The following is a 25,357-nucleotide window of genomic DNA, read 5'->3' on the forward strand; positions in this document are numbered from 1 at the left end:
TAGTCTTTTCATTATGAATATTCTTAAAACATATTCTTATTCTATGGTTCCTCTGATTAACTGAGTGGGCCTGATTTCAGTAGCTTCCAATTTCAAACAATATACACATATTTATTATATTATTTAACAATTACCTTTTGGTCCAACAGGATATTATGAGGAGACAGTGCCCGGTGTACTATACCATGTTTGTTCATATACTGCAAGCCCTGAAGTACCTCAAATGCTATGCACAAAACCCTCGAACAGCTACAAAGAAAACAAAAAGTAAAAGATGAATTACAAAGCAGACATAGAACCTGTTTTAAAGAGTAACATGAGATCTAGTGAAAATATTCAAAGAGTTATGTTTTTATTGTTCCTCCTCTATTCAGAGAAAATAGAATCTATACATTTTCTAAAATATTCATTTGTACGTATTTTGGATTTTCTGATTATAACAGAATTGATCTGACAAAGATCCTATAGCTTCCTAAAGGCTACTCTAATAGCAGTATTTGTTCATTCCAAGAAATAAATTTAAATTTGGTGGAATATATTATTTGCAAGTAAGGTTCAATTGATCTTTGCAGAATTGGCTTCGCCAAATTACCATGAAAGTTTCAGATACATGGCAGAATTAAGTCAATAAAAACCATCTATTCTGCTCAATACAAAATATCTAAGCCCCTGAAATATATTTTATTGTATACAGACATTAGCTTATCTTCCATACCAACCCATAAAGCAACCTCTGGTAATTTATGATTTATCAATCATTTCTATTTAATCCCTACCTCATTCTCTCTAAGCCATCCTCCATACACATGCCCAGTTTCTTTCTCTTTTTTTGCTCTCGCTCTCTTACTGACCCTTCCTCCAATTTTTTTAAATAAAAAAAATCATTCATTCATGGAGTTAGGAATAATACACATAAAAGTAGGAAAGATTCATTCAAACCCTCCCCATGCCCCCAACCACCAATATTAACATTTTGATGTAGACTTATTTTTGATCCATTTTTTGATTTTTCAAAATTAAAGTAATACCTACAGGTAACCACAAAAGTAATTTTTAAAAGAGCTATAAATAACAAGCCAATAAAAGAGATAAAATGGAATCATGAAACAGTACTCAATCTAGAAGCAGGCAAAATAAAAGAAAAAAAGAACAGAGACAGATAGAACAAACAGAAAAGAACTAATAGATTTTAAAGTAGACAAATCAATAATTGTATTAAATGCAAATAGTCTAAATTCACCAATTAAAAGATTTGTCAGATTTGATAAGAATTAAGACTCAACTATACTCAGTCTACAAAAAAACCCACACTAAATTAAAGGACATAGAAAAGTCTTACTTAAAGTATAAAGATAGAATAACAGATCAGTGATTACAACAGACTTCAGTGAGAGGATGGGTGGAATACAAAGAAGTTGAGAAAATTTTGGGGGGGTGATGGAACTGTTCTATTCCTGATTTTGAGGATGTTTACATGACTTCATTTATCAAACTCATTGAAGTGTACACTAAAAAATGTAAATTTAAGCTATGTAAATTGTACCTCAATAAACCTGACTTAAAAAAATATTTACTTGAATAAAATTTAAAAAAAAAATTGTTGCAACCTAATCCCCTCCCCTAGGTTAAAGCTATAAGAAAGAACCAAAGATAAAAAGCTAAAATCTCCTTCTTTCCTCTCACCCATCTGACTTTCCAGAGGTAATCATCCTGAGCAGTTTCTGTTTTCAATTCTTTTGGTGGCTAGACTTTTATTTTACATAATTAACCTTTCACTATGCAAGATAATATAGTCAACATATTTTTATGATTTTCACATTTTTATTCTCCAACTCCTGATTTTTATTATATTATTTTTACATTATAAAATTTTATAAGTTGGATGAAAAAAAAACTTCTACACTCCTTTCTTGAAGGCTAAACAAATAAACAGCTAAGTAAATAATATGACATACAAATACAGTGATTAAGTTTTGTGGAAAAAATAAAAGTAAGGAAGATATATAGTGTGGCCAAGGAAGTTCTCACTGAGAAGATGACACTTGTGTAGAAATCTAAAGGAAGTGAGAAATATATGTAGCTCTCTGAAAATGTCATTCAGGCAGAGGGAATAGCAAGCAAGTCCTGAATAGCAAGCAAGTCCTGTAATAGAATGTTCAGCAGTTCAAGAAAGCACAACGAGGTCACTGTGCATGCAGTAGAATGAGCACAGGGTAAAGTGGTAGGAGATGAGCTCAGAGCAGCAGCAAGGAGTCAGATTATGCCCACTGGATTTACTCTAAGCATGATGGGAAGTGTTTGGCACATTGCCATACTATGAGCAATAAATATTCACTATAGAACTAAAAAGAGAAGAAAATATAAACCTAGGCCACTTAAACCTCAGCTCTCAAGAAAAAATTTCTCAGTCACCAGGATTTAATGGATACAATAATTTTATAATTATAACTCTACTCAAGAAGATTATCATCATCTACCATAATTTTTGTATCTTACATTTTAAAATTTCTTTTTTATGTATCTTGAATATGTCCTTGAGAGATTTTTTCCATATGGTGAGCATGAACAGGATATTTTAAAGCATAGCATGTCTGAAATGTCTTATTCTTACCCTTAAACTTGGAAAGAATTACTCCATTGTCTTATAGCACTCTTTATTAATGGTGAGAAGTCTAACATTAGTTTGATTTCAATTTTGTTGCATATATCCTGTTATTCATCCCTGGAAGCCTGGAGGGTTGCTTTTTACTCTATCCTTACAATTACAAAATCTCAGCCCAATATGTCTAGGGTGTGAGCATATCTGGGCTAGCCAGCATTAGGTGTGCCTTTCAATTTGAAGACACACATGTTCCATTAACAAGGGAAAGTTGATATGTTATGTCTTTGATTGTTTTCTCTTTATCTGTCTTTAAGATGAAACTCTTAGTAGGCAGATGAAAATTGTAAGTATTTTCTATATCAACTTTCTGTTTTACTTTCTATGAGCATGGTCCTACCCCTATATATTCTATTGTTTAATTCCAGGATCTCTCTTCTTTGAAGTGTATGTGTGTGTGTGTGTATGTGAGAGAGAGAGAGACAGAGAGAGAGAGAGAGAGAGAGAGAGAGAGAGAGAGAGAGAGAGAGAGAGAGAGAGAAAGAGAGAGAGAGAGAAAGAGAAAATAAGGGGGAGAACAAGGGAAAGAGAGTGTGAGATCCAGACTAATCTATTCTATTATTTAATTCCCAGGATTTCTCTTCTGGTTCTCTAGTTGTTCCTATTCAATAGGTACAGTTCATTGGTTATGGATACATTATTCTTTTGAGTCTCTCTGGTGATAGGTAGAATTCTTTTAATTGTGGGAATAAAAGAGAATATCATTTTTATTTCCTCTATGGTGAGTCTCCTCCACTCCTATCACCAGGCTCTGTTTCCTTCCAACTATTCCTTTCCTCAAATGACTGGTAATCCAAGCTTTGGTTGTCAGTCATATTTTGAAGTAAAGCAATAAACTGATATTCCCATGATGCATGTGTAAAACAAAACAAAAAAAAAAGAAAAACAATGAAGGATATTATGTATAAACAGTTCTATTTAAAGTGATGTGGGGGTGTGCAAAAGATCCATGCCCACCTTCTCCAGGAGTTCAGAGTCCCACCTGACCCAATGGACCCACTCACCCCAAAGGAGAGGGTGTTGGAAATGAGCCACCACCAACCACCTACCACTGCACTCACCCAGAACCAAATCTACAAGATTCAACCCAATTATCAAAATAGAACACTTCTACAGGTAAGAGTCTCTCCCTTCAAAATTAAAAGAAGTGACTACACCACCAGGTGCCCAGACATCAATGCAGAGATGTGAGAAGCATGAAAAAACAGAGAAAAACGACACCCCCAAAAGAAGACAATAATTCTCTAATACCAGATGCCAAATAACAGCAAACCATTGAAATAACTAAAGAGAAATCCCAAAGAGTAATCTTAAGGAAATTCAACACAATGCAAGAAAAAAACAGAGAAATCACAATGAAGTCATCATTACAATCCAGGACTTGTATGAAAAATTCAACAGAGATAGAAACCATAAAAAAGAACCAAGAAGAAATCCTGGAACTGAAGAATTCATTCAACGAAATAAAAAATACAACTGAGAGCTTAAGTAATAGGCTAGAACAAGTGGAAGAAAAATTTTCTGAATAATGTGGAGTATACTATAAAGCAAATATATTTCACAGGGCCTAGTTTCTTGTACTTCCAGGTTTAGTCTAACTTCTTAAAAGTACATAAAAAATGTTGACCTTGCAAAAAACAGGAAAATTTCCCCAGGCTATAGTCTCTGTTGTAAGATAAAGAATTGTAACACAGAAAGGTCGCTGGTTCAAAGAAAGACAAGTTACTGATTGATATGTAAAGATACTGGGAAGCTGCTGTAGGAAGAAGGAATGTTGGCTAAGGTCGAGCTTTTGTTGGTGGATCACTTAAATTGCCTTATGGAAGGTCACTTTGCTTGTTTTACTGAATGTTACCAGTCTATATTGTTAAACTATAATCCCAACTATGTTCTCTTCCTGTAACTTCCTGGTCTGGAGAATCAATGTGGGAAGAGAACCCCAATTCATGGTTAATTTCTCAAATGAAAGGAATGCTTCTCTCTTGAGGGTTCTGGGAGATTAACCACTTTGGGGCTTCTCACCACTCAGAAGAGATGGGCTTTGCATAATCCTTGCCTCTCTGTCACCCAGGGGAAAAAGGGTGACAAATCTGTGGGAGAATAAGAAGATGGGCTCTTAAAAATTAACCCAGTTGGACCAAAAAAAAAAAAAAAAGAAAAGAAAAAAGAATTTAAAAAGTGAAGAAAGTCTATGAGATCTATCAGACAACCTTAAGCATACAAATATCTGTATTATGGGCAGACAGAAAGGGGAAGAGAAAGGAAAAGGTATTGAAAGCCTATTTAAGGAAGTAATAAGCTGAAAACTTCCCAAATATTGGGAGAGATACAGTCTCACACATTCAAGAAGCTCAAAGATGCCCAAACAAATTCAACCACAAAATGTCCTCCCTGAGGCACATTACAGTTAAATTGTCAAAAGTCAAAGACAGAAAAAGAATTCTAAAAACAGCAAGAGAAAGCATCAAGCCACCTATACGGGAATCCCCATCAGACTTATAGGAGACTTCTCAACAGAAACCTTTCAGGTCATGACAGAATGAGGTAATATATTCAAAGTGCTAAAAGAAAAAAAATTGCCAACCAAAAATACTAAATCTAGCAAAGCTATCCAAAAATGAAGGAGAATAGTATCCTTCCCAGACAAACAAAGACTGTGAGAATTTTCCACCACAATATGAGCCCTACAAGAAATCCTCAAGGGAGTCCTACATCTAGAATCAAAAATATAGAAATAGGGCTTGTCAGTTAGCTCAGTTGGTTACAGAATGGTGTTATAACATCAAGGTCAACTGTTCAGATACATATACCAGCCAGCCACCAAAAAAAAAAAAAAAAAAAAAAAAAGAGCAGTATCTATCACATGAATATACAAGAGAGAATAAAAACCACTAGTAGAGCGGATACTCAAATGAGAAAGAAAATGTAGTTTATCACTACAAAAAATCACCAAACAGCAAAGACAAACAATGAAAGGGAAAGAAAAGACCAAAAGAAATAAAAAAGAATAATAAAAAGTTAATGAAATGGCAGGAATAAGGCAATACATTTCAATAGCAACCTTGAATATAAATGGATTAAATTCTCACTTAAAAGTTACAGATTGGCTGAATGGATTAAAAAACTAGACCAGCTATAAGATGTCTGCAAGAAACTCAAAACGCTAATAAAGACACACACAGAATAATAGTGAAGTGATAGAAAAAGAAATTTTATGCAAATGGAAACCAAAACCAAGCAGGAGTTGCCATATTTATATCAGATAAAATAGACTTTAAACCAAGAACTATAAAAATAGATAAAGGACATTATATAATGATAAAAGGATCAATGCAACATGAAGATATAACAATCATAGATATATATACACCCAACATCGGAGCACCCAGATATATAAAGTAAATGTTATTGGATCTAAAGAGAGAGATAGACTCCAAAAAAATAAAAGTTGGGTGCTTCACAATGCCTCTCTCAGCAATGGACAGATCATCTAGACAAAAAATAAGCAGATAAATATTGGATTTAAATGTCACTTCAGACCAAAAGGACTTGACACACATTTATAGAACAGTTCATCTGATAATTGCAGAATATACATTCTTCTCATCAGCACCCAGATCATTCTCCAGGACAGACCACACGCTAGATCGTGAATCAAGTCTCAACAAATTTAAAAAGACTGAATCATATGAAGTATTTTTTTCAGACCAGAATGGAATACAACTAGAAATCAACAATGAACAAAACAGTGGAAACTATAGTAATACATGGAAATTAAACAACATGCTCCTGAATAACAAATGGGTCAAAGAAAAACAAAGCAGGAAATCCAAATATTCCTTGGAACAAATGCAAATACAAGCACAACTTACCAATACCAATAGGATACTGCAAAAGTAGTACTAAGAGGAAAGATTATTGCAGTAAGTGCTTACATCAAAAAAGTTGAAAGATCCTAAATAAACAACTTAATGTTACACCTCAAAGAACTACAAAAACAAGAACAATCCACCCTCAAAATTAATATATGGAAAGAAATAATAAAGACCAGAGAAGAACTAAATGAAATAGAGACCAAAAGAATGATACAAAAGATTGATGAAACAAAAACTTTGGTTTTTGCAGAGATAAACAAAATTGACAAACCATTAGCCTGAAAACCAAGAAAAATGACACAAATACCAAAAATCAGAAATGAAAAAGGAGATACTACAACTGATTCCACAGAAATACAAAGAATCATTAGAGACTATTATGAACAAATATATGCCAACAAATTTGAAAATCTAGAAGAAATACATAAATTTCTGGACACCCACACCCTACCAAGACTGAACTAGCAAGAAATAGAAAACCTGAACAGACCAATAACAAGATTGAGTAAGTAATCAACAGTCTCCCAACAAAGAGAAGCCTAGGACTGGATGGCTTCACTTCTGAATTCTACCAAACTTTTAAAGAAGAATTAAAACCAGCACTTCTTAAACTATTCCAAAAAATTGAAACAGAGGGTATTCTTACAAACTAATTCTATGAGGCGAGCATCACCCTGATATCAAAACTGGACAAAGACACAATGAAACACAACAGGCTAATATTCTTAGTGAACTTAGCTGCAAAAATTCTTGACAAAGTACTAGCAAACAAAATCCAATAGCACATCAAAAAAGATTATACACCATGATCAAGTGGGATTCATCACAAGGATTCAAGGATGGTTCAACATATACAAAACAATAAATGTGATATACCACTTCAACAAAATGAAAGATAAAAACCATATGATCCCAATAGACACAGAAAAGGTATTTGATAAAGTTCAACATCTCTTTATGACAAAAACTCTCAATAAATAAGGTATAGAAGGAAAATATCTCAACACAATAAAAGCTATATATGACAAACCCACAGCTAACATCATCCTGAATGGGGAAAAGTTGAAAGCTTTTCTTCAGGAACAAGACAAGGATACCTACAGTCATTACTATCTAACATAGTACCGAATGTCTAGCCAGAGCAATTAGGCAAGAGAAAGTAATAACAGGAAATCAAACTGGAAAAGAGGAAATGAAACCATCCCTGTTTGAAGATGACATGATCATAGATACAGAAAAATCTAAAGACTCCAATGAAAAACTCTTAGAGCTGATAAATTCAATAAAGTTGCAGGACACAAAGTCAGTAGTGCTTCTATATATCAACAACAAACTAGCAGTAAAAGGAATCAAGAAAGCAATCCCATTTACAATAGATAACAAAAAAATAAAATATCTAGGGATAAATCTAACCTTTGAGGGGAAAGATCATTACAATGAAAACCACACTGATGAAAGAAATTAAAGAGGGCACACACACAAAAATGAAAAGACATTGCAAGTTCATGAATTGGAAGAATTAATGTAAAAAAATCCATACTGCCCAAAGCAATCTACAGGGTTGACACAATTCCTGTCAAATTACCAATGACATCCTTCACAGAAATAGAAAAAGCAATCCTAACATTCATAATGGAACAGCAACAGACAAAGCAATCCTGAGCAAACAGAGTGAAGCAGGAGGTATTACATTACCTGACTTCAAATTATACTACAAAGCTATAGTAACCAAACAGCATGGTACTGGCACAAAAACAGACATTGGGACCAATGGAATAGAATAGAAAGCCCAGAAATAAACCTATGTACTTACACCCAATTGATCTTTTATAAAGGAACTAAAATCATACATTGAGGAAAGGGCAGCCTCTTCAATAAATAGTGCTGGGGAAACTGGATACCCATGTGTGGAAGAATGAAACTAGACCCCTATCTCTCACCATATACAAAAATCAACTCAAAATCGATTAAAGACTTAAACATAAGTCCTGAAACTGTAAAACTTCTAGAAGAAAACACAAGGGAAGTGCTCATGGACATAGCAATATGCAAAAATTTTATAAGACCTCAAAAGCACAGGCAACAAAAGCAAAAATAAACAAATGGGATAGTTATCAAACTAAAAATCTTCTGCAAAGGAAATGATCAACAGAGTGAAGAGATAACCTACAGATAGGAGAAAATATTTGCAAACTATGCATCCAACAAGTGGCTAATTTCCAGAGTATACAAGAACTCAAACAACCCAATAGTAAAACAACAAATAGCTCAATTACAAAATGGGCAAAGAAGCTCAATAGACATTTTTCAAAAGAAGACATACAAATGACAAATAGGTATATGAAAAAATGATCAACATCACTAATCATTAGTCATTATGGAAAACAATATACAGGTTTCTCAAACAACTACAGATAGAAATACCATACGACCCAGCAATCCTACCTCAATGGAAAGCATCATGTCAAAGGGAAACCTGCACCCCATGTTTATTGCAGCTCTATTTACAATAGCCAGGAACTCACCTAAATGTCCATCAACAAACGACTGGATAAGGAAAATGTGGTACATATACACAATGGAATACTACTCAGTCTTAAAAAAGAATGAAATTTTGCCATTTTCAGTAACTTGGATGAGCGTGGGGTAAATTATGTTAAGTGAAATGAGCCAGGCACAAAAAGAGACATACTGCAGGTTTTCACTCATATGTAGGAGCTAAAAAAAGAAAAAAACAAAGCAAGCAAACAAAAATATTTAAATAAATAATAATAATAATGATTATGATGATGATGATGATTTCAACTGTTAAAAGGAAAGAGAAGAACTATGGTCACTAGAGGCAGGAAAAGGGAGAGAGAGGGAAGGATAGTGAAAGGCTGATTAATAGATACAGAAGTATAGTGAGAAAGGATCAATAAGCTTTATTGGTATAGAGTCAACCCAGAAATCTATAATCAATGACAATTTCCTTCATGTAACCAAACAACTAGAAGAGAGGAGATCAAATGTGCACATTGCAAGATATGATTAAGTTTTGCAATGATGAATAAGCTAATTACCCTAAATAGATCAGCATACAATGTATATATGTATTGAAATATAACCCTGTACCCCATAAATATGTACAATCAATAAATTTCAATAAAAAATTTTCAAAGTAACTATTTACTATATCTTAATTAAAAAAATAAACTGACCTGTAAACTATTCCTCTTTATCAAAGTTTCTCCCATATTAAAGTGACATATCAGCCAGTCTTAAGCAAATAGGAAATGTGTGAAACAAGTACAATTCAGGATAAAGAGTTTTCATACACATCTTCAAAAAATAAAGCAACTGTATAAATGGTAAGATTCCAAACTTTAAAACAAGTTTCATTTATAACTTCTCAATAGTTATACAGGTAAAGGTTTGTGTAAAAGCACAATCAGATTGATAAGTATGTGCATGTGAAAGAATGCAAACCCCTCCCCCTTAAAAACAAAGAAAAACTTTCATTGGGATTGATTAACAAATAAAACATAAACATAGTTTTATGAGTTTATTTGGCTCTATAAGTAAACTTTAACGTAACCTCTCGTTATCTGTGTCTTTGTCTCTCTCTCTCATACACATATAACAAGCACACTTCAAAAAATCTTAAAAACTGATGCTATATTCAGCTGTGACACTAGAGGACCTCAGCTGCATACTACTTCAATATAGACATCTTTCTCATGAAATTAAAAACAAGCCTTTAAAATTTTTTTTCCATTAAATCAGGTCTGAAACAGCTGAACACAGAAGACTGCATGTTCTACTTTCTATATTGTGCTTTTGCTACTTGATTGTGAGATATTAGGTATTAGCCTTGTGTGTCAAAAAGCATATTCACATTAACAATGAGCTGATAAACATATATACCAAAATAATTTTAAAAAATTCAAACATATAGGGCCGGCCCCGTGGCTCAATTGGGTGAGTAGGGTGCTGTTAGCACCAAGGCCGTGGGTTCAGATCCTATACAGGGATGGGTTTGGATGCTATACAGGGATGGCTGGTACGCTCAACTGGCTGAGCGTGGTGCGGACGACACCAAGCCGAGGGTTGCGATCCACTTACAGGTCAAAAAAAAAAAAAAAAAAAAAAAAAATTCAAACATATAAAAAAAGCTGAAGCTCATGACATACCCTTTCTTAGCTGTTACTTGTGACAATATGTCAATTATACTGAATGGACTCAGTAATCTTCACTTTAAATCAGACAGTAAATTAGATTTGCTTTTCTGCCCTTTTGTACTCTTAAAATTTAATTTTAAAATTTATTTTAAAATATAAGGTATAAAGAAGTAAAAATTAATGTTATTTTATATAGACGAGGAATCAGTATTTTTAGAATTTGGTATATTTGCTTTTAAAGTTGTAATCTTTAATACCGCCAAGAACTTTGATGATGAAATGTTTTTTTTTTTTTTTTTTTTTTTTTTAAGTAGCTAATGCAACTATAACACAACAGCAAGGTAAAAATATCATGTCTAGTACTAGTTAACATGTTAAATTTAATTGAACACGGACACTAAAAGAAGATTTATGATTAAGAGAATAAGATTCACGCAATTTAAAAAATTTTAGCAGAGGACAAAATTTTTTTATCTTGAACAACTCTTAAGTCAGAATCTTGTTTACAGAAAAACCCATTGCTAACTTGGAAAATGTAAATTATACTTCAAGTCAGAAAATATTCTCTTCCTTTTGAAATTTTTAGTTAGTATTGTTACTTCAGAGACTGGGCAGGTAGCATTTACTTTCCAATGTTTCTGACAAATGAACATAAGGATCCCTGGTGAATATAAATACATAGATGCAGTGGATTGTATGGCTGCCCAAAGTCATTGAAGTTTAATCCCCACTGTAACTGTTGAGGGTGGGAAATCCTATTATGATAATTGAAAGGTGGGGCCTTGAAGAGGTGATTAACTTGATGGTTTAATGGTGGCCCTGGGTGTGGTTCTGAGGGCTTTAAAAGGTGAGCAGGTGAGAATCTCCCTCTCTCCCTGCTTTGCAGTTTTCTGCCATGTGAGACCCCTGCATTGCTGCAAAGCCACCACCAAGGAAGACCCTCACCAAAACTGTAAGCAATAAATTTCATTTTCTTACAAAATACCCAGTTCCAAGTTTTTATGTTATTAGCAACAGAAACAGACTAATACAATAGATGTGACCAAAAGGTAAACTCTCAAAATATTCCCAAATACAGATAGATAGTTTGTCCCAATAAGACATTGCCCAACCGTGTTTACTTAACACATCCAGATTCTCAACTACAATGTCCTATACTACTCTGCTCCTTATTCCTGAGGATCTGCTCTTTAATCTTATCAAGACTTTGAGGTCCCTGTTCTCTAAGGCTCCTCTGTTATCCTAGACAATCAGCCCCTTTTTGACATCCTTCTTTATTCTAGATCTAGTATGTCATTTCAATAATTTTTGGCCAAGATTCTTAATGGCTTCTCATACAATGGCTCTCCTCTCTGGTAGAATTATACTTTCTTCCCTGTATTTTGATAGTACATACATGCAGGGTTCATTAATTTTATGGTAATTATTTCTGCATAGGTTTGTCTCTCCCACTGTACCATCAGGCAAGTACTAGCTTATTCAACTACGCCTGTCACAGTGCATGGAAAGTAGGGTTTCAGTAAACACATATGAAATAATAGGTGTTAAATAAATGTATAAAATGATATCACACAATTGTACAAGAGGCTAAATTTAATTCTTCACTGCTAGTGAAATAATAGCTCAAAAAATGTCATAAAAAGCAATGAATCAACAGGGTTAAATTCATTTATAAGAGAGAAGGTATATATAACCCTTCAGCATATCAAGAAAAATAAAAGTTCACACAATGGCTATCTATAAAAAGTACTCAGTATCTGAAAATATACCTCTATTAGTCTTTTATTTACTAAAAGAAACAGGAATAAACCAAGGTATAGTGGGTAATAGATAATCTTGTTAATATCTGCCTAAAACAGTAAACTAGACTAAGTCATTAAGAGAGATTCCTACTGGTCTCAAACCCACAGTTCTTTCAGATATTTGTAATGTTTCCAAGAAGAGATGTTACACAGATTGCAAGAAATAAAGGCCAGGAAAGAGAGGTCAGGGTTGCTGAGGTAGATTTGGAAGTCATCCATGTATATAGGTGGTAACTAAAACCACAGATGCTATTTCCTCAGATCCATGATCCATGATATTTCTAAGGACTACTCCACAAGCCAAAACACCCATACTGTCAGCAAACCAAGAGAGGAAACACACTTCTGCATTCTATGAGTTCAAGATGTTCTTTCACCTTATAAAACCTGATCACTCCCACAGAAATTTTCCTTTTGGTCTAAAACTTTCCTTACTTGGTATCAGTCCGAGGTAAAATGCTAAGGGAGAGCAAAAACAGATGAAATACAGTTAGCTACTGTATGATTTAAGAAATGCAGAAGTAAAACAAAATACTAATGATTAATGTTCAGATAATATTACAACTGTATAATTCTGTGTTATCTTTAAAGCAGCTCTCCTTCTATAATGTCAAAACAAAAGAACTCAACCAGTACCTAACTTTTAAAGATTCACTGGTTTATAATTCCAGAATTGGGGGAGAGGGTATTTTCAGTGATGAGCTGATGTTTTTGAGGCTTTTAATTTGACACCTACCACTTACCAAATTTTGATGTTTTATTAAAAACATCACAATATTTCAGAGCGATTTTTTAAAGAAAAAAAAAAAAAAACCCGAGAGTGTTTGGAATTGAAAAGCAAATAACATTTCACTACTTGGGCATATGTTTTGGCCTGAAAGAACATCCATCCATGCCAAATTTTAAGAGTTCATTTGCCTCACATTCAGATGTTTTGAAATGAAAGTTGCATTCATTAACTGCTACCTAAAGATTATTTTGCAGTTAGAAAAAAAAAAAAATCAGTTCATCTGTCTCTAAGCTGTGAGAAGACAAGTTTTGCAACTCAGCTTTCACTCTAAAATAATCAAAGTTGAACACTATAAGTCTGGAATGCAACTAATTCTCAATGGCATAAAATAAATTGGCAAACTAACCTTCCAACTTGAATACTAGGTAACTTTTCTTCTCAGCAGAAAATTAATTTGATAAGATCAAAATACATTTTGGAAAGCACAGTCTACTTGTTTGGGGTTCAGACATAAAGCCAGAAGGGTCTGTCACTGATTTGCCATGCTTGGAGAGTATTCCAACTTCACTCTGCCTCAGTTTGCAAATTTATAAAGTGAGAACTACAACACCAAGCAGGAGTTAAATGGAGATCAATGATTATTGGCCCTCCACAGAATCCTGATCTTAAAAGCAAAACAAAACAAACAAAAAGTTCAAGTCCCCCTCAAAAAAACCAGGGTCTTCATAAAACTATACAGTACTTCTGTTACATTATATGTATACATTCTATAAATTAACAAGGATTGCAAACTGCAGTCTCCAACTACTCCCCTGTCATAAAAAATCAGCAGTTATCTAGTTTCTTTGTGATAATAATCACCATTTGATAAGCAGGTTTGGAGGATCTCAGGGTCAGTTGGGTCTTTCTACCCCATCAATGTTTTCTTCTCCCAAGCAATTTTACTGTCCGGGCCTAGACACTCCAAAGCCTCTTCTTTCACCACACTCACTGTTACTGGCAGTGCAAGCACACTTGCTGATAAGTCCAACTTTCCACATCCTGGCAGCCTTTGGGATGTTGGTGAGGTTGTAACTTTTCTCTAAGACAGAACCTATGATGGCATATACTTGTTCAAATCTGTACCCTAGCTCATTCCAAAGTTTTTTTGTTTTGGTTAAAATTAAATGTGTTTTTATATTGCCATATGAAAACAGGAAAAACAAACTTCTATTACTGTTCAGAATTTTGATGTTACGCCAATTCACATTTTTTTTTTTTTGTCTTTTTCGTGACCAGCACTCAGCCAGTGAGCGCACTGGCCATTCCTATATGGGATCCGAACCCGCGGCGGGAGAGTTGCCGCACTCCCAGCGCAGCACTCTACCAAGTGGCCACGGGCTCGGCCCTAATTCACATTTTTTTAAGTAGACCAACTTTTTAGATTTTTAGACAATTTGTCACCCTACCCATCCCAACAAACAATGAACTGGAGAAGGCCTGAATTTTATTCATTGTTTAGTACAGTGCCCGCAAGACAGGCACTGTAGTGTAAACAAAAGTCTGTCAAACTAAAATGATTGGTTAAATAAGTGTTGGTCTGTCTTAAGCAAATTATGGTAAGTATGATAGATGAAAATACCCTATTTACAGTTCTTGTTGTATTTATCAGAAGTTGGGGTAACACAGTGATCATATTTTATCAAAAAATCCAAAAATACCCAAATCTTATTCTTTACTTCTACTCAACCCCACGAGCTTCCTATGATGCATGCATAAGAAGACAGAGCAAGACAAAATAACCCTTTCAATAGCTAGGGCTTTGACTTCAAATCGAATGTACAACTCTAATGAGTTATTATTTACATAAGTAGTTCCTTTTTCCTAGGCCAGATCAGCTTGAATGAGTTAATTCTGCTTGTTTCTCCTAACCATAAACTAGACTCTTAGGTCTTAATACTATGATGTAAGGAAGACCACATCGATTCCATCAAGCTTCATAAAGGACAGTAAGAAAAAGCTTTTATCCTTATAATCCCATAATGATCCCAGAAAATTGTTTAAAATTTGAAGGACAGTTATCTTTTACCAATTCACAGAAAATTATAATATTAATGAATATGAATTCTCAATTTTAGGTTCTCCTATGTATTTTTTATTATGCAGTGTCTGTTATCACTTATTTAACCTAGAATCTATAAAGATGGTATCTACTTTAGCTCAATATTTTAAAACTATTCTTAAGTTGTACAAATCAATATAGCATATTGTCCTACAAAGAGCACATTGATTTCTAGGTTCCCCACCACCTGAAGAATTTTCAGAACCTTTAACCAAAAGCAGTGGTAAAGAATCACCTTGAGGGCTTGTTAAAATATACATTGCAGGGTCCTACTTCTTGAGTTTCTGATACAGTAGGTCTGGGATGGGTCCCAAGAATTTATATTTCTAATAAATTCTCAGGTGATGACGATGATGAACCACACTTTCAGAATCACTGTCCTACAGGATGAATACAAATGAAGCTGTTTCACTTCCAGGTACATAGGACAGTGTGGTAATAGAACAAAGACAATAGATTTTAGATTTGAACAAACCAAGGTTTAAATCCCAGGGCTATCTTTTTCCAATTGTCGTCTAACCTCTAAGTTTACTTCTTCATTTCAAAATGAGGTAACAGCAGCCACTATTACGGCCATGTGGTGAGGTTTGTATAACAAGCTTACAGAGCCTGGCATAAAGAAGATACTAAATAAATGTTGGTTTCTTTTTGTGCTGCATTCATTTTTTATGCATGTCTGGTCCCACCTATCCTTTCTCCCCCAAGGATAAGTTTGTAGACAGGAGTCATCAACTTAAATTCTATTGATACTTATGACAAATTTTTTTCAACTAAGTAAATATGTAGGCTCACTTAGCTCTTACAATCTTTGGTTTTCCACCAAAACATATAAGCTGACAAAGTCATTATCTATTTAACTTTTAAATAGAGTTAAGATTATATTGCATATAGAAAAGGTATAATGGAATATAAGCAAAGTAAACCAATTATATGTATAAGTATAGGATACATGTTTGGATTTTAAATCTCAATTATGGGTTGAAGAGTTGAATTCACTGAATGGTCTGGTATTTCCCATTAAATGACCTGATATTTCTACCTGCCTCTAGCAAAAGGTTAATGATAAAAATAACTATACCTTCCTTGCTTCCTCTCACCATGTGATCTGCTTGTACCTGCCAGCTACCTGCCACTTCTGGCACGAGTAGAAGCAGCCTGAGGCCCGTGCCAGAAGCAGCTGTCCCAGGATCACTTGGAGACTGGGAAGTCCAAAGTCCAGGGAACACATCTGATGAAGGCCTTGGTGGTGGTGACAGTGACGCAGGGGTCTCACGTGGCAGAATGGCAGAGAGAGACTGAGACTCTCAGGTGAGCGTCCTGACCACGCTGGAGCGCAGGTTCAACCTGCAGAGCGCCGAAGTGGGTGTGATCGCCAGCAGCGTCCAGATTGGGAACCAGGCGCTCATCCTTTTCGTGAGCTACTTCGGGAGCACAGGCACCGGCTGCGCCTCATCGGCTGTGGTGGCATCATCATGGCTGCTATCGGCGCTGCCCGAGTTCCTCACTCACAAGTACAAGTACAAGGCAGGTGAGATCAGCTGGGGCACCTAGGGCCGCGACGCGTGCGGCGCCAACGACTCAGGCGGCGACCAGGGCTCGACTGGACCTCATCTGCCGCAACTGCATGGCCACCAACTTGATGTACTTGCTGATGTAGGGTCTCGTACATCGAGGACCGTGTGCGGAGGAAGGGCTCTTCGCTCTACAGAGCTCCCCTTTGGGTTATCCATTGTGAGCGGTTCTCAACAGCTGGTCCTGCGTCTTCCAGCCTCCTGCAGCGCCTCCGTGAGGTGGCAGGAAGAGCGACCAAAGACGCTGAGCAGTTGCGTCAGGTGCTTCAGCTATTGGAGGCAGCACAACGGGATTGAAGACATTGGACTTGAGGGCAGTGACGTCGAATACAGTGACATCGAACAACACCAGGAAACGTTAGTATATGATGAGGAAAGTGAAGATGTACGTGAGAAGAAAGATTCTAAAGTGAAGTCCTCTTGTGGAGAAAGACAGGAGAAGGAAAAAACACAGAAAGGGGATTTGGTAGCCGCTGCCTTCCAGCCAACCAGAGCTGCGCCGTCTCGCACACCGGAGCCGCTGCTATCGCGTTGACCCGGGCACACCGCATTCCCGCGGACCCATGAGCATGTATTTAACCCCAACCCAGGCGCACTCGCATCCACCGGGCCCTCAAACGTCGCGTTCGGGTTGAACCTCATGTGCTGTTTTCTGTCGACCAGGGGTCCCACCTCCCTCCACGTTACTGGCGTGCTTTAGTGAGGTGGCGGGAGGAGCATTCTGGGATGATCACCATAATAGCAACTTGCTGCATCTGCTTCTTGTGTTGGAAGCAGTGCATCGTGCACCGGGCCTGAAGACATTGAACTTGAGGACAGTGACCTCGAAGCCAGTGACATTGAACAAAATCAGGAAACGTTAGTAGATGATGAGGAAAGTGAAGATGTACGTGAGAAGAAAGATTCTAAAGTGAAATCCTCTTGTGGAGAAAGACAGAAGAAGCCTGCACTCGACATTAAAGTTGTGGCAACTTTGCCAGCCATCAGCACGGAGGAAGCAGCCCCCATGAGCGTGAGCGATGCAGGGCTACTGGCTCCGGAGGAGATCATGGAGAAAAATAAAGCTGGAGATGTAGAAACAGCTGCTGAGAAAACAGCTGCAGAGAAGAAACTAGAGAGGAAAAAGAAACATGAAAAACGTATGAAAACAGAAGAGAAGCAGAGGTAGAGAAATCTGTTGGAAAAGAGCAGCCCAGATCAGAGGGGGAGATGCCGCACAGCAGTGGGTTTGGAGAAATTACCAGGGCTGCCAAGGCAGGGAAGGTGGCATACATGCTGAAGGACGAAGGTAACAAGGCCTTAAAGTCGTGCCAAGCATTCTTTTCTAAATTAATGATGCAAAGAAAATAGAAAAGAAAAAGAAGAAAAGGCAGGCTATTTCTGTTCACAAATTAAAGCTCTAATATGTTTTCAATATAATCCAAATATTAATGTATAAGCTTATATTTTGTCGTTGTTTTACAATAAAATTTTTGAGAACTTAAAAAAAAAAAAACTATATCACTATGACTACTGTAACTACAGCCCCCTTAATAGGCCTATTGATCTTCTGCAATAGACAGATTTTTAAGTCACAGATTTTGTAAGTGGAAGAGAATCTGGAGAAACAGATGAAAACTCAATGCTTGGCTCTACAAATATGAGTATAATAAGAAAATGTAAAAGGAAAACAATTTAAGATAAAGTTTCTAATATCTATTGGATTGTCTGATTTTTAGCTGTGATGAATTCATCCCCTAAAACACACTGGTTATGTATGTTTCATGGAAATGCCTTCAAACCAAAACAAAATAAAATTTTTTCCTTGATCTCTTTTCCTAAGTAAATGAACTCTGTTTACAGGGCTAGCAAGTAGAATTCAGTGGCTGTTACCTTATTTGGAAAAAGGGTGTTTGCATATGAGAAGATAATTTTAGATTATACAAGTGGCCTCAAAATCCACCAGAAGCAAGAAAAGGCAAGGAAGAATTTTCCTCAAGATTCTCCAAAGGGAGGCAGCCCTGCCAACACATTGATTTCTGATTTCTGGCTTCCTTAGCTATGACAGAATACATTTCTATCATTTTAAACCACTCAATATGTGGTAATTTGTTGTAGCAGCCATACAAAACTAGTTCAGTTGGTTATAAAAATATTTAAGACATCAAAGTGGCCTGTTTTCCTCCATTATAACAGAGCAATTCCTACTTATTTTTCTTTAAATCATCTTTATTTAGATCTAAATTACGTACAACAAAATGCACCCATTTTTAATGTACTGATAAAAAGAGTTGTGATAAATGTATACACTTGTATAAACATTGCCACAATCAAGAAACAGAACATTTCCATCACCCCAAAAAGGTTGTCTTGGTCCCCTTCCCAGTCAATTCCCATATCCTACCTTTGGCTTAAAGGAACCACCGATCTGTCTTCTATCACTATATATTATATTTGTCTTTTCAAGAGTTTTAAATCAATGGAATTATGCATCATTATTTTGCGTTTCGCTTCCTTTACTCACAATGATGTTTTTGAGATTTATCCATGTTGTTGCCTGCATCAGCAGTTCAGTCACTTTTATTTTTGAGTAGTATTCCGTTGAATGAATAAACAGTAACTTGTTTATCTGTTCATATGTCAAAGGACGTTTCCTCTTCATATTTTTAATAGCTAAGCACAATACAGAATTTTACCAGGAAAGCTATGGACACACTTAGACTAAATTTTACAAGGAAATAAAGAACAACACAGATTCCCAGATTTTGAGGAGTCTCATAGTCTTAAAACTCGTTATGGGAGAACAAATGAAAATTCATGGGCAAAAACTAATAAGGAGGCAAATTAAAACATGAAAATTAAGATCTAGCTTTTGTCTAAGATACATGTGGCATATTTGGGTATGTCTAGTCATCATTGGGATAATGTTCATATGTTCTTGTGTACGTTTTTGAGAGAATTTAGTTAACCTAGATTTTTAATTGTTATCATCATTATTATTTTTGTTCAGTCCTTCCTCTTTAAGGTCCTGGACAATTTAAGATAAAGAAACATTTCTAATTTAAACTTCACATTAACATAAATAATTGGAATAGGGGGTTGAAAAAGCCATGATAGAATAAGAACTCATGAACCCCATATATATTCTTTTGTTCTATATACAGTTCTCATTTCTCCACTGCAAATGTCTTAAAAGAGAACCCACCCTGCATAAGTATACCAATAGATTTTGGTGATACTGAAACCAGTTATGCTTGTTTCTTTGCCTGCTAAAATGAAAGGACTGGGTTCTCTGGTTTCTAGTTTGATAAACTCACCAGGAAACAAAGAAATCCTCACAGAGTCAGCAAGATACCCTGATAAATAATAATAAAACTCACTGAACTGAGAAATTTAAGGCAGCTCATATTCTCAAAACTTTGTATTTTTTTTTTGTTTTTTTTGTTTTTTTCTTTTCTTTCTTTCTTTTTTTTTTTTTCTTTTTTTTTTTTTAATTTTATTTTGTCGATATACATTGTAGCTGATTAATGCTCCCCATCACCAAAACCTCCCTCCCTTCTCCCTCCCCCCTTCCCCCCCAACAATGTCCTTTCTGTTTGCTTGTTGTATCAACTTCGAATAATTGTGGTTGTTATATCTTCTTCCCCCCCCCCCCCCGGTTTGTGTGTGTATGTGTGTATGTGTGTGTGTGAATTTATATATTAATTTTTAGCTCCCACCAATAAGTGAGAACATGTGGTATTTCTCTTTCTGTGCCTGACTTGTTTCACTTAATATAATTCTCTCGAGGTCCATCCATGTTGTTGCAAATGGCAGTATTTCATTCGTTTTTATAGCTGAGTAGTATTCCATTGTGTAGATGTACCACATTTTCCGTATCCACTCATCTGATGATGGGCATTTGGGCTGGTTCCAACTCTTGGCTATTGTAAAGAGTGCTGCGATGAACATTGGGGAACAGGTATACCTTCGACTTGATGATTTCCATTCCTCTGGGTATATTCCCAACAGTGGGATGGCTGGGTCGTATGGTAGATCTATTTGCAATTGTTTAAGGAACCTCCATACCATTTTCCATAGAGGCTGCACCATTTTGCAGTCCCACCAACAATGTATGAGAGTTCCTTTTTCTCCGCAGCCTCGCCAGCATTTATCGTTCATAGTCTTTTGGATTTTAGCCATCCTAACTGGGGTTAGATGGTATCTCAATGTGGTTTTGATTTGCATTTCCCGGATGCTGAGTGATGTTGAGCATTTTTTCATATGTCTGTTGGCCATTTGGATATCTTCCTTAGAGAAATGCCTACTTAGCTCTTTTGCCCATTTTTTAATTGGGTTGCTTGTTTTCTTCTTGTCAAGTTGTTTGAGTTCCTTATATATTCTGGATATTAATCCTTTGTCAGATGTATATTTTGCAAATATTTTCTCCCACTCTGTTGGTTGTCTTTTAACTCTTTTAATTGTTTCTTTTGCTGTGCAGAAGCTTTTTAGTTTGATATAATCCCATTTGTTTATTTTTCCTTTGGTTGCCCGTGCTTTTGGGGTCGTATTCATGAAGTCTGTGCCCAGTCCTAACTTTGTATTTTTTGAACACCTATCACAAAGGCAGATTCTGGAGTATTGTTGCTCAACAAAAGGCCACAGTGAGAAGATGCCTATTAAAGGCATAGTTCCTTGTTCATGTCACATTGTGGTCATGGCTACTGACAATTAGAAAACATTTGTTATTCTGTAAACCTCAGATCACTCGCTAACTAGGATAGATAACTTTAAAGTTATCTATGAGAAGCATTTAGCAAAGTAACTGGAATATATAATGTGTCTGATAAATATTACATCCCTTCCTTTTATCTATTCTTTCTGTTTATGAATGATATGTTTAAATGTTTTAAATTTTAAAATGCCCCAACTAAAGAATGTCCCAAAGTTCTTAAAGTTACTGCTAAGGTCTTTAACTTATTTAACTTCCTACATGTCACTCCCTCAATATATAACTGAATGTGCAGTACATCCTAGTAAAAAATGTAGAGAGAGTACTCATAAAAAAATTGCCAATTAATTATAGACATAGCTTTCTAAAGCAAACATATTGCAAGAGGAAAGGGAAAGTTATAGGTATAACTACCATAACACATATCACCATTGTCTCGATTAGTTTCTATTAAAGTCAGTCAGATAGGTCTTTTGGTATAATTTTTTCATGTCTTCTGCTTTTGACACCATAGACAGTAATCATGTACAAATCCATAGTTGCATTATATAAGCATTACTTCAAGGTATTTTAACATTCTTCAAAAAGCCTTTAAAGAAATATTATCATAACATTAACAATAAGCAAAAAATAGTCCTTTGTTAGGACAAATATCTGTTTTGAAAGGAACAAAGAGCCAAGGAGTGCTCTACCCTTCTTAGCTTGAATAGCTTTCTGGTGAACTAGATGTATGCCTCCTGACATTGCAGACAAGTCCTTTTACAAACTGATGACATGACTTTCCACCTAGAAATAGCTTCCAAAAACTTTGGCCAATTTTTGTTTGGAAGAACTTCTAACCTTTAATTATGCCAAAACTAAAAGTTTTTGGAGAGCACAGAGACATCCAGACAAATAAAGTTAAAAAGTACTTTTCAATAAGTTAACCCATTTACAAATCTGGGGGGTAATTTTGCTATTTTGTTTGACAAGTTCATTGAGCAAACATTTACATTTCAAAATTTTACAAGGGACATCTTTAGCTCATCCCATTAGAGAGGAGGACATCTGAAAATTCCCACTCTCAATTCTGTTTTCAAACAAAGATAATTTATCCCATGTTTTATTTTGCTCTCCACTGGGGCTCAAATCAAGTACCTGTTCAAGCAATTGATAGATCCAACTTTGCTCTCTGAGAGAAGTTCTGACTCTGCCAGCAATTATGGCTGCAGCCCATATCCATGCAGAGACAAGGTCACCTTCAATTCAGTCAAAATGTCTTTGATTAAAACACAAAGAAGTGGTTTATTATCCTCAAAAACATTGGCTATATTAGTTTTACAACTATCTCATCTCAGATGACCACTAGATGGAAATTATTGCGTCCCCAATTTTGTGCTTCCTGATACCTTATTCTACCTAAAACAGTTTCATATCTAAGCTATAGGGACTACAAATCAGTGAATCTGCTAAGATTCACCTCTGTTCACTCATTATGTCCATATTTTTCCTAAAATATATTTAAAATACCTATTTTAAAAATCTTTACTGGTATTCTGATAGCTCAGGAGACCATCTGGCCATCTCACTGCCTAGTAGGCAAATCCTTCCATAGTTTGGTGGCACAGCAGACCATTCCTCTAGAATATGGAGGAAGAAGGAATACTTCTCAACTCTATGTCCTCTCCCCATAGAAGCTGGGCACACCAGCCTCCAGGCACCAACCCAGAAGCTCTTTGAGCACCATTGTTCAGAGGTTTTATTAAAGTTCCACTATATAGATATGATTGATTAAACCATTGGCCAAGTGACTGAATTCCATCACCAGCTCCCCTTCCCACCCCGGAGATGGAAGGGTAGAGCTGAAAGTTCCTATCACTCAGGAAATTCCAAAGGTTTTTGAAGCTCTGTGCCAGGAACTTGTGACAAAGACCAATACTTTCTTTATTATATCACATTAGGAAAATGCACATAAAAATTGCAATGCCATTCACTTCATATATACTAGGAAGGCTGTAACCAAAAGAAGGAGAATAACAAATGTGGGTGAGGATGTGGTGTAAATGAAATCCCTTGTGGATTACTGGTGAGAATGTAAATGGTACAGTCACTTTGTGTGAAGTATGCATAAAACATGTACTTCACAGGGCCTGGTTTTCCAAAGCCTTGCAGTTTCAAATATTGACCTTGCAAAGGACAAGAAATTTTCCCCAGGCTATATAGTCTCTGTTGTAAGACAAAGAATTGTAACACAGCAAGGTTGCTGGCTCAAAGACAGACAGGTTACTGACTGATATGTAAAGATACTGGGAAATTGCTGTAAGAAGAGAATATTTGCTAAAATCAAGCTTTTTTTGCAAAATGAATTATGGAAGGTCACCTTGCCTCTCTTACTGAAAGTTACCAGCTTCTATTGTTAAACTTTTTAAACTGTACTCAGAAAAAACCCCACCTATGTTCTCTTCCTGTAACTTCCTGGTCTGGAGAATAAATGCGGGAAGAGAACCCCAATTCATGGTTAATTTTCCAAATGAGAGGAATGCCTCTATCTTGAGGGTTCTGGGAGATTAACCCCCTTTCAGGGCTTCTCACTGCTCAGAAGAGATGGGCTTTGAGTAATCTTTGGCGGCTCCGTCACCCAGGAGAAAAGCGGTGACAAATCCATGGGAGGCAAAGCAACGACTTTGGAAAACAGTTTGACAAAAAGGTAAACACAGAATTACCATTTGACCCAGAAATTCTACTCCTGCATATATATCCAAAAGAACTGAAAACAGGTATTCAATCAAATACTTCGTATAAGAATGTTCATAGCAGCATTATTCATAATAGCCAAAAGGTAGAAACAATCCAAATGCCCAACAGATATGTAAAAGGATAAACAAACTTTGGTATATACATACAGTAGAATATTAGTTGTCAGTAAAAAGAAATGAAGTACTGATACATGCTGTAACATGGATAAACCTTGAAGCATTATTCTAAATGAAAGAAACAAAAAGTTGCATATTGTATAATTTCATTTATTTTAAAAGTTCCTGAGTATGCAAATTCATAGAGACAGACAGTAGATTAGTAGTTTTCATAGATTAGTGTGGTGAGGGAGAGAAGAAGGGAAGGAACTGCTAATTCTTTCTGAGGTAAAAAAAGGTTCTGAAAGTAGATAGTGGTGATGTTGTAAAACCTTGTGAAGATATTAAAAAGTCACTGAGTTTTATACTTCAAAAGGGTAAATTTATGACATGCATTATATGTCAATTTTATATTTTTTATATGCTAGCAGAAAACAATTACAAAATAAAGCTAAAACACAATTTTACCTATAATCACATCAAAATAAGATACGAATAAATTTAGCAAAAGAAAAGCAAGAACTCTACATTGTAAACTACAGAATATTGCTGAGAGAAATTAAAGACTTAAGAATTTGGAGAGAAACAACATGTTAAGCTATTGGAAGTCTCCATATTGGTAAGATGTCAGTTCTTCCTTAATTGATCCATAGAAGCACTGCAACCCCAATCAGAATACCGACAGACCTTTTTTTGAAACTGAGAAGCTCATTATAAAATTTATATGAAAATGCAAAGAGCCAACAATAGCTAAAGCAATTTCGAAACAGAAGAACAAGACTGGAAAAATTATACTTACTGACTTCAAGTTTTACTATAAAGCTGTAGTAATCAAGATGGTGTGGTGCTGGCATAAAAATAGAAAAAGAGATGAATGAAACAAAATAGAAAGCCCCAAAATAGATCTATACTTAAATGATTATTTAATTTTTAATAAA

General features: G+C 35.6%; 1 protein-coding gene across 1 annotated transcript in view; it reads right to left on the reverse strand.

Annotated features, from left to right (window-relative positions):
• Positions 1–25,357, reverse strand: part of TBCK (TBC1 domain containing kinase) — a 226,077-nt gene that overhangs the window by 175,888 nt on the left and 24,832 nt on the right. The window contains exon 3 of the mRNA XM_063108114.1: positions 135–249. Coding sequence (XP_062964184.1) covers positions 135–249 — 115 coding nt within the window. The remainder of the gene's footprint in view (positions 1–134; positions 250–25,357) is intronic.

This window comes from Cynocephalus volans, chromosome 9, assembly GCF_027409185.1.
Source record: "Cynocephalus volans isolate mCynVol1 chromosome 9, mCynVol1.pri, whole genome shotgun sequence".
NCBI lineage: Eukaryota > Metazoa > Chordata > Mammalia > Dermoptera > Cynocephalidae > Cynocephalus > Cynocephalus volans.